This window comes from Indicator indicator, chromosome 1, assembly GCF_027791375.1.
Source record: "Indicator indicator isolate 239-I01 chromosome 1, UM_Iind_1.1, whole genome shotgun sequence".
In the NCBI taxonomy this organism is placed as follows: Eukaryota; Metazoa; Chordata; class Aves; order Piciformes; family Indicatoridae; genus Indicator; species Indicator indicator.
Genome location: NC_072010.1, coordinates 7,511,784 through 7,530,439, shown reverse-complemented (window position 1 = coordinate 7,530,439; position 18,656 = coordinate 7,511,784). Strand labels below are relative to the sequence as shown.

General features: G+C 37.3%; 1 protein-coding gene across 6 annotated transcripts in view; it reads right to left on the bottom strand.

The window, feature by feature from the left end:
* The window catches only part of DLG2 (discs large MAGUK scaffold protein 2), a 701,362-nt gene that overhangs the window by 264,400 nt on the left and 418,306 nt on the right, over positions 1-18,656 (bottom strand). For 4 of the 6 annotated variants that reach the window (XM_054382907.1, XM_054382932.1, XM_054382887.1 and 1 more), the window contains one exon: positions 13,228-13,383. The exons of the other annotated variants lie outside the window; for them this stretch is intronic. In XM_054382907.1, the coding sequence (XP_054238882.1) occupies positions 13,228-13,383 (156 nt within the window). The remainder of the gene's footprint in view (positions 1-13,227; positions 13,384-18,656) is intronic. 6 annotated transcript variants of the gene reach the window in all.

Here is an 18,656-nt window from a genome sequence, read left to right as displayed (position 1 = left end):
TCATACAGCTGTTTATAATTACCATACTTAGGACGAACCCTTATGTCAATTTGTCCTACGAATTTGCACTGAATATCTGGGCACAGAGGCATATTTTTTATCAATGGATCTTTTTTTCTTATCCTTTTCAACGTTTCCTTTTAAAAATTCAAGTTCAGGATTTTTTTGCATTTCTCCTGTATTTGTGAGTAATAAATATGCATCCCTCTTTCTGCCTTCCCTTTCCAGCATTCCCACACCCTGCCAGATACTACTTCTCAAATCAATACAATATAAATGCTGTGATGCTCCAGAAACTACTGAAGAACAGTAACTGTGTAACTAACATAATCAAAATTTTAACTCCAAACCTACCCTTCACTTTTTAAGTTATAAAACAAAGTTTTAATGTTTTCAAACTACCAAGGATTTTGATTCAGATCCTGGGAACCTCCAAATGTAGTAGAAAGGCACACTCTCATCTGAAGATATTGACAATCAGTAAATCCAGAACATCTATGATTTGTTGTGTTGCCTTTCCTACCCCACCCCTCCTCCTTTTTATTTTTTTTTCCTTGTTTGTTTTTTTAATCACACTTTGGGAAAATTTTGGGTGCAAGTATTGAGACAGTACATTTACAGGTGAGCTTTACAACCTTACAGCAGCTCCCACTAATGAACAAATGTTCTTAAACATTTCTGTCTTCCTGTATAGTAAGATTTTCTTATGTCCTACACACACACTTTTAAAACTTTTTAAACTAACACATGAAAAGATTACAGTGCTTATGTAAATTCAGCAAAGAAACTATAGAGTTGGAAGAGACACTGACTGCAAATAGGCACAACCCTAGTCCATTAAGCTAAAATAAAATATCCTTCTGACTGCTAATGCATATTCTCATTGATATAGAATCTATAAGAAAAATTGTAAAGATCTGAAGTCATTTAGATCTCATTGCTGGTTATATAATTAGAAATTCAGTCTACAAGTTAAAAAAAAAAAAATGGCAACAAACCAAGATATTTTGTAGTAATTTCCTGATGATTTTGGTGGTCAAACACATAGCACCTCTAATCAATCAAGAAATGTAGTAATAGCTTTAAAATGTTATTCATGAAAGTCTAAGGCACTATTTCTCACACTAGATAAAGAAGTGAGAAAATACAGTGACAAGTGTGGAATATGGAGTGATATTGCTTTAATTAGGAGTTAAGGAGTTCCAGCAAGTGTATACTACAGGCTATTTTCTGTTTGAAAGGTGAAAAGACAGTAAATTCAGTATCCAGTCTGTGATATATATCAAAAGTGTCATGGTTTGCAATGCAACCATGTGCCAAATTGTGGAATTTAGCAGAGATTCTTGTCGAGATATTTCTTCCCAGTATGCCTTTAGGAGATCACATTTTACTTTCAAATGTAATTGAATTACTTTCAAATTGGTAGTTTTTAAAAAATCTGGACTTGACTCATGAGATTATCTGAAAGCTCACCTTCCATTTTACAAGAACCAATTTTCTCACTAGGTTAGGAAATAAGTTAGTAATTTTTAAATGCTATTCAGTTTCTTTTGTCTCTTAAATATTATAAGCATTTACAGCTATATTTATATGAAAATTAATTTAAACCATTAAAAAAAAAAATCAGCAGTCCTCTCCACACCAAAATGAAAGCTTAACCTAAAAGATCAGCAGTCCTCTCTACACCAAAATGAAAGCTTAACCTAAAATAAGAATGGTATTTATTCAAACCCCAGATGGTATTAAAAAATGCCTTACTATGTCACACATACACATAAATGTACTCTGTAGGTAAAAGGGAGGTTTCTTTTCCCTCCATTTTGAATTTTCCTCTCTGCTATTTTCCCTATTTTCATAAATCACTGTGTAGTATTTGCGCTGCCAGAATGAATCAGGGAAAAATGTTCAACAAAGTTATGTTGAAACCTTCAAACCACCTCAAATTTAGTTTTTGAAGTTTTGAGGGTTATAATTATAATTATTTGTATCACACTGAAGCCTCTGCAAACAGATGGTTCCAATTACATAGTCAATATTTTCAAAGGGCAACAAATGTTTTTTAGAAATAGGAAATGTGATGACTACTGATCAATAACTATTTCTACAGTAACATGAGAAATATATAACTTCTTTGTTATGTTTTCCCTAATGATAGCTATGTCCTTTAAAAACAAAGAAAAGGCAGAAGAATCCGATCCCACTTTGGCTATTGAAATTAAATTTGCCTTTATTATGGAATATAATTATTGTTCTACTAGACTCTTAGGAGTACATGGATGTTCTGATAGTGGGGGAAAAAAAATCAGAAAGCAAAAATACATAGAATTTTTTAGAACAAATTTGGAAGGTGGATTCCCTGATATTGGGAGTTGTATTTAACCTCAGAAATTTTACGTTTCTCTCTATTCCATTAATTCGTATTTTACACTTTTTGAGCAGCAGTAAAGCATTATGAACTTGGGGTCTGCAGGATCTAGTTTCAACAGTTCATTCACTTAATGCAATACCTTCCACCACAGTGACCTCAAACAGGGCTGCAGCATCATTGGCCTGGCACAGTTCAGCTGTGCTACCTCCTGACTTCTGTACCAGGAGCATACTTGTAGGCATACACTGTTGAAAGTCAGACCTCGAGTTGGCAAAACCAACAGAGATGGACATATTTGCAAGTATTTACATATAGGTGATTAAATATAAAATAATCTATGAGCCTGAATCAGTTATATATTACTCCACTGGGATAACTAGCATAAAGCGAGACTAGCTCAGGGCTGAAGCATGGTTGTTACTGTTCTTGCAATGCTTTTGCATTTCCAAATTACACTGCAATAATTGGAGGTCCCACCTGCTTTCCATGATGCCTTTTATCACTCCACTTCGTACTAATGATCACTCTTTTCTAAGCAATGCAGAAAATCATAGACACTTGCACCTGCTGGAAATACCTTTTAACTCACAGTGCTGCTGGTGGTGTCTGTGGATGCATGTCACATATTTCACAACTGGACAAAATTGAATGCAAGTGTTATTTGCCAAGGTCAAAGAAGCTGTGTGTGCTACAAGTAAATTTCTGAGCTCCCAGCGCTTTTCTCTAACCAGTAAGATTCCTTGCTCTTCTTTGTACAGCTACAATCCTGGATATCATTCTTCCCCAACCAGGTACAGTGTAGGTAGCTACAGGGCAGCTTTACTTACCCTGTCTCAACAGCAATATTTAATTTCAAAGCTCCAAGAACTCTCTTGGGGTAAAAAGAGTGTTTCTTCTCCAGGTTAAATCTATTCTCAGATTTTCTGATGAGCCGAGAGTCTAGCAATTACTGTGACAGATGGAGTGATGATTTTTATGATGTGGAAACTTGTCCACAGGAATGAAACTAAAATCTCTAACTCCATTTTTCATATCAGCCTTTAGACAGTTGCCAGGTTGTCGTTAACTTTCATCACTGTGGACAAGATTTGAGTTCCTGAATGGCTCCATTAGCTTATTACTGTAGCACTCCTATGAAAAGTGACACTTTCTGTCAATTTTTGTTGTCACTTTTTCTGAATATACTTGAAGGAGGCATGGAACCGATATTTAAAGCGTGAATTTAAATTTCTTCCAACACGCAGAGGCATGTGAACATTCTGGAGTTTCAGTGCTCCATCATTTTGGAAGAACTGTTTCAAGGGGAATTTCAGAGACCAGAACAAGGCATATAAGAGGTTGCTTACATACACTGAAAAGGAACAATAGCATGTCTCACAGAAATGACCATCTCAAACAACAAAGTTATTGTATGAATTGAGTTCTGTACTGATTGGATTTTCCTGAGGTAATGTAAAGCACCACTCTTGCTTTGTATCTAGCCAGTACCTGCTGTAGCATGCTAGGTGGTGAATGGTGTCTTCTGGACATCAGGCAAAAATTAAATTTTGAGAGTCATGGTCCACCTCAGCCTCCCCATATTGGATGACTGATTGCCCTGACCAAAATCCTCAGGCACGAACCACTTATAAAAGTGGTCTAATACATATCTAGTCTCCTGGTTCCAGGCTTCACCATTAATCCAAAAAGGATGTATGAATTGCCTTTTGATACTTTGGGAGCATTTTCTGTGACTTACATATAGACTGAAATTCAGAACTTGCTTACAGGCATGGAAGGAAAGAGACCTCTTTCCTTTGTTTCCAAATGTCTCTCTGTAGGTCTGTTTGTAATCATAACAGCAGGAAAATTTTAATACTAGTGATTTACAGGTGTTTTCTTACTAAGAACTGTTATTTTTTTCTTCTCTAAAGACATAGTTAAGAAAATACTGCTACTTAACTAAACTGAGTTAATATTTCTGTCTGTTTTATGAGCTAAGAATATACAGTTTAATTTCCTTGGGTGCAGAGTATGAACAAAAGAGGATTTGTAGCACACAAAAGCACAGTATCTCTGAAAATCAAAGTATATATTCAAAAAATAGGAAGCTTTTTCTAAACAATGGAACAGAATAAACATTTTAATTTTTCACTTAAAAAAAAGTATTCTATTCTGTTTAATGATATTAGTGATCCTTCTCAATATAACTGAGTGAGAAGGTTATTCTACTGATAGATAAAACAAAGCAAATAGAATTATGTGATTTGCTCAACTGCTGAGAATTATTCAGGAGCAACTGGAAATGAAGCCCAGCAGCGTTAACCTGAAGCATCCCATCTTCACCTGAATGGCTTCTGTAACTTTACATAATTAAACACTTGAACTGCAGATATTTTATGCCTTTATAGGTTATGATTCTCCTGCAGTTATCTGAGTTTTAAAAGGTGCATTTTCCTAATAATTTTAATGACTAGTGTCCAAAATAGAGGACTCCTCATTATAAATAAGGAAGAGCATAAGAGAGTCTATAGGAATGCTTGTGCTTATCAGGATCAGAGATTCATCCACGCAAAATAACATGAAAGCTGAGGCTGAAAGGCAGTGTAATTTTTCTTTCATTAACTATAACAGTTAAATGACTGGATTATTTAGTTGAAGAGAGCTGACTTGAGTCAAGATTAAAAAGAAAATATAGGAAACTGTTTCACTTGAGAATTTTTAATTTGTTAATTGAAAGCTATAAGAAAAATCCACAATTAATTTTGGTAATTGCAAAAAAGATCTTAAATAAGACCTCAGGAATCTGATTCACAAGCAGGGACAATATACTTTGAGACACTATTTAGTTGTAGACATTTAGTTAATCAACATAGTTCATGCTGATTTTGTTCTGCCTTATAAAATATAACTATAAAATACTACAGTTCTGGAGCTGCTTCCAGAAGCAGCACAACCCTGTCAAATATAATGAGTATATAGCTGAACACGTCCAGCCTGCATCTTGTCAGACACTGCAATGTGTGTTCCTGTGGAGGAGACAAGGTCTCCAAACCTATTTTCAGAAAGGTCTACGTGCCAGAGGTAGAGAAGTACTTAAATTGCTAAAGACGTTGTTTAGGGAGAGAAGGCCACAGCACGTACATATCCCACTGATATCAGCAGTAACAACCCCATAAATACAAACATCAGTGCCCAAGCCAGCCTCTGTGATGACCAATTTAATCTCTTAAATTGCTCAGGGATTACTACATTCTCTGTGCTTCTGAATACCTAAATTTGTGTATAGATATACCATAATTCATTTCACAGAACAAAAGGTCACAGTGTTCATTTTTTTAAATGCCACCTTATGGTTTTAAGGAGCTGCTTTATTAAGACTTATTTTAATCAGGTATCTTTTATTTTCTAAAGAAGTTCTTCATTTGTGACTATATGATTAGTTGATTTCCATTAGCATTGAATGGACAGATTCACTCTGAAATGGGTTAAGAACTGGCTGGAGGGCCGTGAATGGTACCACATCCAGTTGGTGGCCAGTCACTAGTGGTGTCCCCCAGGGATCAGTGCTGGGCCCCATCCTGTTCAATATCTTTTTTGATGATCTGGATGAGGGAACTGAGTCCACCATCAGTAAGTTTGCAGATGACACCAACTTAGGAGCAGGTGTTGATCTGTTGGAGGGTAGGAGGGCCCTGCAGAGGGACCTTGACAGGCTGGATGGGTGGGCAGAGGCCAATGGGATGAGATTTAACAAGGCTAAGTGCAGGGTTCTACACTTGGCCCACAACAACCCCAAGCAGCATTACAGGCTGGGGACAGAGTGGCTGGAGAGCAGCCAGACAGAGAGGGACCTGGGGATGCTGGTTGATAGAAGGCTGAACATGAGCCAGCAGTGTGCCCAGGTGGCCAGGAGAGCCAACGGCATCCTGGCCTGGATCAGGAATAGTGTAGCCAGCAGGACAAGGGAGGTTATTCTTCCCCTGTACTCAGCACTGGTCAGGCCACACCTTGAGTACTGTGTCCAGTTCTGGGCTCCTCAATTCAAGAGAGATGTTGAGGTACTGAAATGTGTCCAGAGAAGGGTGATGAAGCTGATGAGGGGCCTGGAACACAAACCCTCTGAGGAGAGGCTGAGGGAGCTGGGGTTGTTTAGCCTGGAGAAGAGGAGGCTCAGGGTGACCTCATTGCTGTCTACAACTACCTGAAGGGAGGTTGTAGCCAGGTGGGGGTTGGTCTCTTCTCCCAGGCTACCAGCAGCAGAACAAGAGGACACAGTCTCAAGTTGTGCCAGGGGAGGTATAAGCTGGATATTAGGAGGAAGTTCTTCACAGAGAAAGTGATTGCCCATTGGAATGGGCTGCCCAGGGAGGTGGTGGAGTCACTGTTCCTGGAGATGTTCAAGAAAAGCCTGGATGAGGCACTTAGTGCCAAGGTCTAGTTGATTGGATAGGGCTGGGTGATCGGTTGGACTGGATGATCATGGAGGTCTCTTCCAACCTTATTGATTCTATGATTCTAAGTTGAACCTCAGTATTGACTATTTTGCTCTTCAAAAATCTATTGAAAAAAATGCACTTCTGTATTTCTATATACTGATTCCACTGTTTTTTAGCAGTGCTATTTATTAGTGCTAATTTACCATAAATAAGCTTTTCTGTCTGTGGTTGGAACAGATAAAATGCAGATCAGTCCAGAATCTGATTCCAAGGTATTAATATATGAAAAAGTGCAAATCTGCTCCAATTCTGATTTTAAATATGTGAGTATTTAAACCTAGGAGGAGATTAGGGGGCATCTCATTAAACCTCATAAATATCTAAAGGTTGAGTGTCAGGAGAATGGAGTCAAACTCTACTCAGTGGTGTCCAGTGGCAGGATAAGGGGCAGTGGACACAAACTGAAACACAGAAAGTTTCACATAAACATAAGGAGAAAAAACTCTTGACTTTGAGGGTGGCAGAGCACTGGAACAGGCTGTTCAGAGAGGTTGTGAAGTCTCTGTCTCTGGAGGCATTTGAAACCCACATGGAGATGTTCCTGGGTGATTTACTCTAAGTGAACTTGCTCTGACAGCGGGGTTGGACTATGTGATCTTCAGAGGTCCCTTCCAACCCCTATCATTCTGTATGACTCTGTGTATGTGTAATTTCAAGTTCTGTAATTATTATTTGAACTTTTCACAATAAATAAATAAATAATAGCACTAACCAGTAGAAGTTAATTTTAAATTCAAGAAAAGTTGTCGTGTTTACGTGGGACAAGTTGAAGATTCAGTTTCATAGTATCATTGCTTTTTACTGCTTGTTTAGTAGGTTTCATTCTTAAGGTTGACAGGAATTTCAAAAACCTCAGAATATGGCTAGCTGCAATTCCCATATTAAACACATGGGATTGAAATAGGGGTGATTGATGAAGTTCAACAAGGGCAAGTGTAGAGTCTTGTACCTTGGAAACAACAACCCTATGCACCAGTATAGGTTGGGGACTGACCTGCTGGAGAGCAGTGAAGGGGAAAAGGACCTGGGGGTCTAGTGGATGGAAGGTTGACCATGAGCCAGCGATGTGCTCTTGTGGCCAAAAATGCCAATGCCATTCTGAGGTGTATTAGAAGGGGTGTGGTCAGTAGGTTCAAGAGAGGTTCTCCTCCCTCTCTACTCTGTCCTAGTGAGGCCACGTCTGGAATATCATGCCCAGTTCTGGGCCCCTCAGTGCAAGAAGGACAGGGAACTGCTTGAAAGAATCCAGCACAGAGCCACAAAAATGATTAAGGGTGTGGAACATCTTCCTTACAAGGAGAGACTGAGGGAGCTGGGGCTCTTCAGCTTGGAGAAAAGGAGACTAAGTGGTGACCTCATTAATGTTTATAAATACGTAAAGGGTGAGTGCCAAGAGGCTGGAGCCAGGCTCTTCTTGGCAATGCCCAATGACAGGACAAGGGGCAATGGGTGGAAATTGAGGCATAGGAATTTCCATGGAAACAGGAGGAAAATTATTTCACTGTGAGGGTGACAGAACCGTGGAACAGGCTGCCCAGGGGGGTTGTGGAGTCTCCCTCTCTGGATATATTCGAGACCCGCCTGGATGAGTTCCTTTGTGATCTGCTATAGGTGATCCTGCTCTGGCAGGGAGGTTGGACTAGATCTCTTGAGGTCCCTTCCAGCCCCTAACATTCTGTGATTCTGTGATGAGTACTCTTGTACAATATGAATTTCAATAAAGATGACAAGATGCTCCCTGGAGGGCAGTCACCCCTAAGTACAGTTATATGCATCATTTTGACAATAAGCTCACTCTAAACAGGCTAATGCGAAGAAAAAGGCTGCTCAGATATTAAGAAATGAGAAAGGACACTACAGAAAAAGTAGCAGAGAGGGTAAACATTCACACCTTTTTCTAGTGCAGTTACCTTAACTTCCTGGTGTGATCACTGAAAACACCTTCTCAGCAGTACCCTCATGAACTATTAAGGGTTCCTGGGAATCGCTGAAATTAGGTGAGGTGACCACAAACAGTAGTGCTTAGCATTGTAGACATACCCCAGTCTGACTGCAGAGACTACTGCAGTGTAGTGACCCTCATGTACTCACTTGGAGGCTGTGGGAATTCAGCCACACATTTGAAACAGAATCATGCAGAAATCCCTCAGATCCTTGATGTTATCTTCTCCTTACCCTTATGTCCTGTCTATATATCAGCATGCTGCTACTTGTGAGTTACACAATTCTCAGTTATCCTTGAATGCCTATGCAAATACCATGCTGTTTCTCCAACACTCTGCTCTATAGCCCTCTCTCAGTATTGTCTTCTCTCCCTAATACCCATTGGTGAGAAAGTATCAGTCATCCCAAGAACTGATGTCATTAATTGAATTCATCAAATACCTTAAAATCATTTTTGTTATTATATAATAACACAATTTGCCATTAGTAACAGGATGCTATGTTCCAGGCAGAATTAGTTGCCAAAGAAGATCTATGAGATCATTGGTAAATCTATTCTAGAGACTGGGAAACAAAGAACAAAATCATTAACTCCCTTGACTAAAGCCGCAGATTAGAGTGTCAGCCAGAATTAAGGCTAACTTCAAGAAACTAATCTTGATTTGAAAAGCAAGCCAAATACTTTCAATCCAGATGCCCAAGCACTCTAAGGAGGATCTGGAAGTTTACAAAAGCTAGACTGAAGATGAACAAAATTTTCACTCATTTTTATTTTTTTGGGTGGGAGGAATCATGTTCTAAAGCTTTTCTTTCATGACCACAAAGCCTGAAACCCTACTTTTAGTTCCTCTCCCTATATGTATTAAGAAATATTGATGTAATCACATGATCAAATGCCTAAGAGAAAAAGCAAATGCCTAAGGGAAAATAAAATTAAAAAAAAAAAAACAAACCAAACTAACAATATATCAGAACTGCCCTTTAGCAAAACCTATGCTGGCAACTAGAATGCCAAAAATATATCAGTAAAGACAGGAAAGTTACCTCTGGGGAAAAGTGAAGCATTTTTTAAATGTGTCTATGTAGTGGTGAATGTAAGGAAGTTTTCAGCACAAAGACTGACAACAGAGTGTTCTGTGTTACATAATGCAGAAATAAAGTCTCATGTTTGTAGAAAGAGTGTTGCATCTCTAAGCTGCCAATAATCTTCTAATTGTACACACGACTGTCAATAATGCATCAGTTCCCATGTGGTGCTCTCACAGGAAAACTTCTCCAAAATTCTCTCTCTGCTCCTGAATTCAATAGAACAGATATTGAGCTGCTGCACATTGATATAGCCCTGTTAATATCAATTCATATGAACTGGCAATTCAATCAAAAACCAAATTATTTCTGTCTTAAAATGGAAGTATATTGCTCTAGACCTCCAAATCTACCAGGAGCTAAGACAGGCCACCGTAAAAGCAAGGGTTATAAACTTGAATTTATTATAGACAAATAAGGCTTTGGCCTATGAATTCTCTTTGCCTATTAAGTTAATGAACCTTGACAAAACAATCATCTGAGGAGTAGCCGACAAATTATCTGGAGCAGCAATTTGAAAGGCGTTGGCTGGTTTACAAGGATTTCAATTGGGAGAACATGGAACTCTGGAAGAGTTATTCACCAGACCAGATTTCTTGCAGTTCAGCAGCAGATTTCTCAACACTGGAGCACTGAGATATGACAATGACTGCAGTTACCAAAACAAGAAAATAATCCCAGTCCCTTCCTCCCCAAACTGGAGGCTGGCAAAATCTGATGAAAAACTTCTGGGAGTCTTGCAGGAAGTCAGGTACATATCTTTCTACATTTGACCAGAGACTGTGGAAGTGTATAATGTGGAGGAATAGGGCTTTGGGGAATTCAGGAGAGTAAGGGGAGATCTTTCAAAATACTCCGCCTAAATTTTGAATGTTTTCTTGTAGTACAACTTCCAATAGAGATGATGGCATCAGAGCCACAAATTAAAAACAAGGTTTTTTTATGGAGTAATTCTTCCCAGCATTTGACAATGCAACCCTGAGATACGTGACCTTTGCACAGTTTCAGGCTGCATACAACGAACACTTCTGCAAAAAACAGTCACTTAGTTTAGGGTTAAATGGAATGAATACTTTTCTAAAATCTGTTCTCCAACTGTGAATACTGAGACCATTTGGAAATCAGATCACGGTATATACTGTAAGGCTGTCACTTTCCTGACCAAAGGCATTTGATGAAATATTATTTAAAATGTCTTTCACTGTGGTCAGCTATGCAAAGAGTCCTGTGGAAAGGATGACAGTATTTGAGAACATCGAAAACTGTCATATTTTCCATCTGAATGTTATTTCACAGTAGGAAGCATAAATTATAGCAATCAGTTGCCTCTACCACAGCATGTAGTAGAGCATAGTGCAGAGCAGTTAACCATGAGTTGTGTCTTTTCTCATCTTTTCTGTGCTTTTTGCAGTTTTCATTGCACTGTTGAAATGAACAAACTCATGAAATATACAGGGACCAAAGCTTAATTTTACACCACAGTAGAATGAAGAGAAATGAAACCTTATTCTTAAAGAGAATTATTAACTGACAGTAGCATACAGCCCAGCTTTTAAAGTCTTGACGTCAGGTTGTCACATATCTGATGACCAAGTATTCAATCGATCGCACAATAAAGCAAAACAATGTAGAAAATTATACCTTCACATGGCAAAATGATGAGGTTCTATGAGCTTTCCAGGGTTCCACTGATTATTGTCAACTAAGTATCTGGTCTGCAGGAAGTAGCCTTAAGAGATGTACCCCTTTCACCCAACCTATTTCCATAGTCCTGACAGTCATGTCTATAGAGACTGACCACATACCAATGAGTTGCATCTATGGTCAGCAAGCCACAATATAATCCTTAGCACTCCCCACGCACAACTCTATGACTCCAGAAACCAGATTGTTCAACTTTCTAGATCACTGGTCCTTTCCTTTCTGAAGGAATCATTTTAAAAGTAAGTCCTTTTATCTGGGTCTAAACATGCAGAAGAACTGTGATTGCTTACAGATAAATTACTTGTATGTACACTGCCTCTACAGACTTCAAGTAATTTTGCAACTTTTTAGCTATATATTTCCATTATGATAGTATTTGCAGAGAAAATAAAATAATGTGAATAGATCTGTTAGTACCTGGCACCTTTATATGCTATAAAACATTGCTGTTATCCATTTTTTTTAATCAAACTTGAACTGGCCTGAACAGCCTGACTAATCACTTCTTGATCAACCATCTTTTTTACCAATTCTATAAGCTACACAGTTTTCATTCTAAAACTGTCAGCTTCTGCATAGTCTTACCACATCTGTTTCATTCCTCACTCATACTTGTCATATTGCTTTTTTAATTTAGCTTTCCATTTCATAGCACTGAAGTGCTTTTCACAGCTGTTTTTTCGATCCCTCGGGTAACTTTCTTGTTATTGTATCTTACATTAATTTACCATTTTACTCTCCACTGACACACTTATGCTCTTCTCATCCCACATTAACTGTTTTATTTGAAAAGTGCCTATAATCTAAGCACCAAATAATTTTTTTTTTTTTTGTGCTCTGGAATATAAAAGATTACAGGATTTTTCCCTGACAAAAGAAACACTCAATGTCCTCTTGAAAACTTGTGCCTAACTCTCTATCTCCAAAGTCTTCTTTGCAAGTAGTTTACTGCTGTCCTAGCAGACTATAGAAAAATATTTGGACATGCTAGCATACAGTTTTGGACAGGATGTTTTTCTTTTTTAAAGTACCTTTCAGGAGGCAATTGTTGACAGTATTTTATAGAAATGTCTTCCATTACTTCAGTTATGGAAATGTTAATTATTTGGGGTTTTATTAACCATCCTTTCAGAGCACAGCTAGCCTAGGGAATGCTGAATTTTAGATATATCTTCAACCATGACTTGGTGAGGGAGGTGATTATTTTTTGCTCAATTTCTTCTGAATGGCTTAAGCAGCCACCCTATAAACCAAGATGCTTGTGAACGAAGTAGACACAACAGAAATAACATTGCTGAATCAAAGCAAATTGCTATCACTTTATGTGAAGTTTTAGTCACTTTCTGTACTCACAGGAAAACAAATACTGAATTCAGTTTTAAAATGTGATACATATTATCTAACCTATTTTAGAGCACCATTTCAATGGATCAAAGCATTGCCTCTATTCATCACTGGATTTTGGATGACCAAAATTATATACTGAAGTAGCATATATCTTCCAGTGGTGCAGATGTGAAAGCATGGTTAAAAACAAGGACAAGCTGTAGAAAAAGAAGATCTATGGTGAAGATGCAAACTATGAGATAAATCCAGTGGTGTTCATGCACTCTAATGAAGGAGGTGAGGAAGAAGCGCATGCAGTACCTGGTGATCTCAGAGTCAGGGAGCAGGCCTACGTGGTAGTGGGGATAGGGAGCTGTAAGAAGGAAGCTTTTGTCACACTCGACAGGGGAATAGTGCCTAGGAGAAGGTGGTTTATCACACAGTTTGTTCACAGTGCTGTAAACAGGTTCAGGAGGCCTGGTGATAGAGACAAGAGTAAAAGAGCAGGTGCATATTAGTGGCTCAGAATATAGAGAAAACCCAGCAATCATTTTAAAAGCATGCATAGCAAATCTGTCAAGACCTTTTCAGTAGTGCTTTTCTGACAAGTGTGCTGTTAAAGGAAACACTAGGATTTCATAACACAGTATTATTGCATACAAGCAGCTACACAGAAAGGTATAGACTATAAAGGTGGGCCATGAAATTGGCTTCTGGGGAGCGTGGCACTGAAAGGGAATATCTGATCTCTTAAGATCTGTGATGAATTTTCCCACAAACCTGGCTTTCTTTTGTTGTAATCTAACAACATTACTCTGCATGATTTTCTGTGACCTGAATTTTGAGCATTTCAGAGAAGGAAATATGACGTTTATTAACTGAAAAGGGGTCTTTTTTAACCCATTAATTTAAGATAAAGATGAAGTATATGTTACTTGTTAATACAACATACTCCTGCCTCAATGAGCTAGGGCTTTGCAAGTAGAGCTGTGGTCAAAGTGAGCCATACCCTATAATAACACTGATGGTAATAAACTGTGTAAGCAATTAATCTCATTATCAGGCTGTTCATTTAATTCAAGGAGTGCTTTGTTCTCTTTTCAGATCAAGCCTTCAAAATCTGATTTTGCAGACCACATTTCTAAGTTAACCCTGTAGACAAGGCTACCATGTTTGCACACACTGCTGCTCCAGATTACAGACTTCAGTCTGCAAAGCTAAGAATAAGACCCTAAGGCTGACTCTTGACCAGTCACTGAACATTCTCTCCTGCTGCTTGGAGGCCAACCAAGTGGTTGGGTGAAGCAATACTTACCACAAACCTCCCAGGGAGCCAGCTGGGGAGAGGTGAGAAGGGGATGCAGCCTTTGGTAAAAACCAGCCAGGGATCCACAGGAGACAACCAGCAGTTTTCAGAACAATGCATCACACAACACATTTCCCATCAAGCAATTTCTCCAGCTACTGCAATGGCCCCAGCAGATGCCTCTGGGCTTAATGTCAGAGTGAAACTTGACTCATAATTTCCTCAAGTTTCTATCCTACAAGGTGCCAAGATGCAACTGCTGCCATATCCTTGCTCTGCCAGAAGATCCAGAGTATGCCACTCTCTTTAATGATGGGAATATAGTATTAGCTAGATGATAATCTTATTTCAGAAGCTTAAAAATGTCAAGAGGCCAAGCAGTTAATAAACCTTTTTTTATTCTGGCTGCACTGTGCTTCACATGGGTGTGGTTTTTGCTGTGACTTTCACAGGTACCAGAATTTATTACAGTCAAGATGCACTGGTGGATACAGAGAACATATTTTATTTTGTTGTTAGCTTCTGGTTTTGTCCTTTGGGGGAAAAGGAGTAGCTGCTTTACTTGAAAATTGGTCTCACTTGATGCTAATAACATTATTCATGGCAATCTAACATATGATTTGAGAACTGTCTGTGCCTGACTTTCCCAGGGAAAACTTTTCAGTTTAAAAAATGGCAATTTAATAGCAAACAGTAAAATAACAAAGCTGTCACTCACTTGGTTATAAAGCATTGTGCCAAGCATTTTGTAAAATCCCTTTAAAAACGTTAAAGGTACCAATTACTTTTTATCAATATATTTCACACTTGTTTCAGATGGTTGGATTTAGTAATTTATTTACTAAATCAGTTGTTGCTTTAGAAAAAAAAAATCCACATTAAACCCCACTTCTATTATTTTACTTTAGACCAAGATTGTCTTTTATTCCCTCAAAAATTGCTTTTAGGTAGTATGTTACAGAACAATTACAAATATAACTTATAAATAATACCTACTATGAAAATTGAAGAAATATTACCCCAGTGCAGGAAGATGAATAAAAACTGAAGATTTCTCCACTCATAATTCTGCAAGCAACTCGCTAGCTTCCTATATTCAAGTTACTTTTCTTCTCTGAGTGCTAGATGACATGAAAGTGTTGTTATCCCTTGGATATTTTTTGAATGCTCAAACTACACTGAGTCATCAGTGAGTGACCATCCAGCCTTGTGCTGAGAACAAATCATGCCACAGAGATGGATAGATATGAGGGATTGCTCTGTTAATTGACAGATACAAACTGCTTCCAAAAGCAAAATCTACAGTCAACATCTACCAGGATACTGAGTCAAAATTAGTCTTTCAAATATAAACACAGAGCTCTAACAAAATATCTTGAGAAGCCCAGGAAAATTTAGAACACTTAGTGTTTGAGCCTTGCTGGATGGTAAGATAACGGAAAACTGAACAAGTCACTGCACTGATGTATAAATCCTCTACCAGTTAGCAACATACCCTCTAACTGAGCTGGAGAGAGAGATCTTATAGTTAAGAAAAGGAATTTAAATTTCTTATCCTTTTAAAGCTTGGATTCATTAAGATCATGGGATCAAATGATTTTTTAGATACCTTTATACAATTCTGATGCATGTACTTATACCACCAAATGCACAATTAAGCTATAACTTCATATTTTATTTGCACAGAAAAGCAGAAGTTTGAAAAATAAGCCATTTATAGTACCAAGGGTCCAACTCAGATTAGTATAAATTTAATTCTCTCTCTCAATTCTGTTCAGTGAATACAAATAGTGTAAAAATAATTGCAAGTTGCGATAAAAAATGCACAGGAGGAGAACAATTAAAAATAGACTAGAGAGATCACTGTTCTGTTCATACAAAATGTAGGCCAGTAATCCTTAAAGTTAATCTGAGATACTTGCTGTACAAGTATCTGTCTTCAAATATGGTCCTAACTCTCTACTTTTGTATGGCAAACTAGTGCTTATTTACAGTAGTACCTACCTACTCTGGAAAAATGACAATCGCAAATAAGAAAAAAAAAAGGATATGTTATGAAGACGAGTCAGCTTTATTAAATTATTCCCCTAATGCAGTACTTTTTCTTGAGCTTTACACTTCTCCACTGGAAGAGTAACTTCTATCCAATGAGATTGGCCCACCTAGAAAAATGTCTTGCATGACTTTTTCTCTAGTCCTAAAACAGAGATAGGTTGTCTCCTCTCAAAGCATGGAATATAGAGAATGTATTTAGAAATAATCTCTGATGTGTCATTCTAAAGAGATACTGTCAAAGTCACCTCAATTTTTTTAGGAGTCAGACAGAATATAAACATTAAGGCCATATTTTATGATGTATTAATTCCTCATATGAATTTAAAAATGTGTGGTAGGTCACTTAACATGCTGTAACCAAAGTGTAAAAGTTAGATATATTTTATTTAAGGACTGATTCATTGCAATTACATCACTTCCAGATACAGCAGGTACAGTTTAATAGGTTTTGTCTTACTTTAAATGTTTGTGATTGTTAATGTAAGAAAGCACAAAGAATTATGTTATGGAATTTATTTTGTCCATTAAATTAAATTAAATTAAAAGCAAACAAACAACAAACAAAAATGTAAAATGCCAAATGTGTCAATGTTACTGTATAGCTCTTGGATAATTACAATATTGAGTAATTATGTAATATTGATCTACTTAAAAAAAAATAAAACAAACAAACACACTCAACTAACTGATACTTTAGCTCCTTATTTAGGAGATCTGCTCTCTTTCTGCCTTTAAAATGTTTTTTTTTAGTAACAAACATGCATTATACTTCTCTGTCCTTACCAGTGAGTTAGAAACCAAGCTCTGTGACAGATTAGGACAGCAACTGCTAGATTGAGATGGGCAGCAGCAACTTGGTTAGCATGAGAATCAGGTATACAATAGCAAAGGAAAGGTATTAGAAAATGTAAGGAGTAGCATAGCTTGGCTTGAGCATGCTTCAGTAGATATTTCAGTCATGAGAGATAATCAAGTCACAAGGTAAATGGTCAAATGGTATGAAGAGCAGATAGTTATGATCTGCTATTCTAGCCAATAAAAAGCTAAAAGCTGTAAATAGACCTAAGAGCAGTGAGGTACAATTTCCACAGAGAGTTATAACTAATTGGTGGAAGAGCTAACAGTAACAGTGGGAGGCAGAAGATTGATCTGACGCTGGGTTAATTTATTTACTCTATAACGGATTGTGTACAGAAAGAAAATCTTTGTTGTTGCTTGTAGTCCTTATTATGGCTGTTTTGGATTATCTTCGTGCTATTCTTTCAGGCTGGCTTTATTGCACAATAGAAGTTATAAGAAAATGGCATTATTAAAACCATTCTCTCCTCAGCATCATGCAGGGTATTCAATTTAATTTTAACATTTTTTATTGCAGCAATCCTGTTTGGTAGGGTTCAGCTACCAACATAGAGCACATTAAATGGTAATGGGGGGAGGGGGGGTGTTTGGGTTTTGTTTTGTTGTAATTTTAAAAGCTTTTATTATATAGAAATAAAACAGCTAAGATCTCACAACATATTGAGCGTGCAGGGCTACAGGCAGGAAACTCGACATTCAATCAGGGAGAAAATAAATCTCACAGTGCTATAAATTTCCATGAATCTTTTTTTTTTTTGTGAACTTGAGTACAATTAAAAATCGTACTGAAGTTCACTAAAGACAGATAATACATTATTATTGCTAATGTAATTGTGCTGGAAAGTGTGCAAAGAACTGTCTTTAAATGTATGTCACTAATAAAACAAAAATCAATGGTAATTCAATACAAATAAATTCTTCCACTTCTAATAACCAATGAGTTATATATAAATGTCTTTTGAACTCTTTGAGTTTCCTGTTCATATGTTCTTCTAGGAGAATAACACAACTCATTGTTCAATGAGTTTATTTAGAATGTAAAGTTATTTTATTGAATATGTTTTGTCCTGTCAATTAAAATAAGACCAAATCACTCATATGACATATTAATTTCAACTAAATGAAAGACAGAGAAGAGATGTAAGCAGCTGGAAGAAAATATCAGGAGTACATTACCTTAGTTCTGCATGGAAATACTTCTGTAATCAATGATTTACCAGCATTAAGTGCTATTCCCATGAGTCTCAAAGTTTTCCATAACTACAAAAAAAATTCCTTAATATCACAGCAAGTTTTTCTAGCATGGTAATGAAGACTATGCATTGTTTTATTCCTCTTACAGTACTATTTAAATATTTTAACCAGGTTTTCAAATGAAAAGGCCTAGAAGAAGGCATATATATAATTTAGAACTTTTAATATTCCACATCAAATTCTTAGCCACTAGGAATTAGGATATTAAATGACTGCTTAATTAAAAAAAAAACAATGTAATGCTTTTACATTGTAGGAATGGAAAAGGCTGTTACAC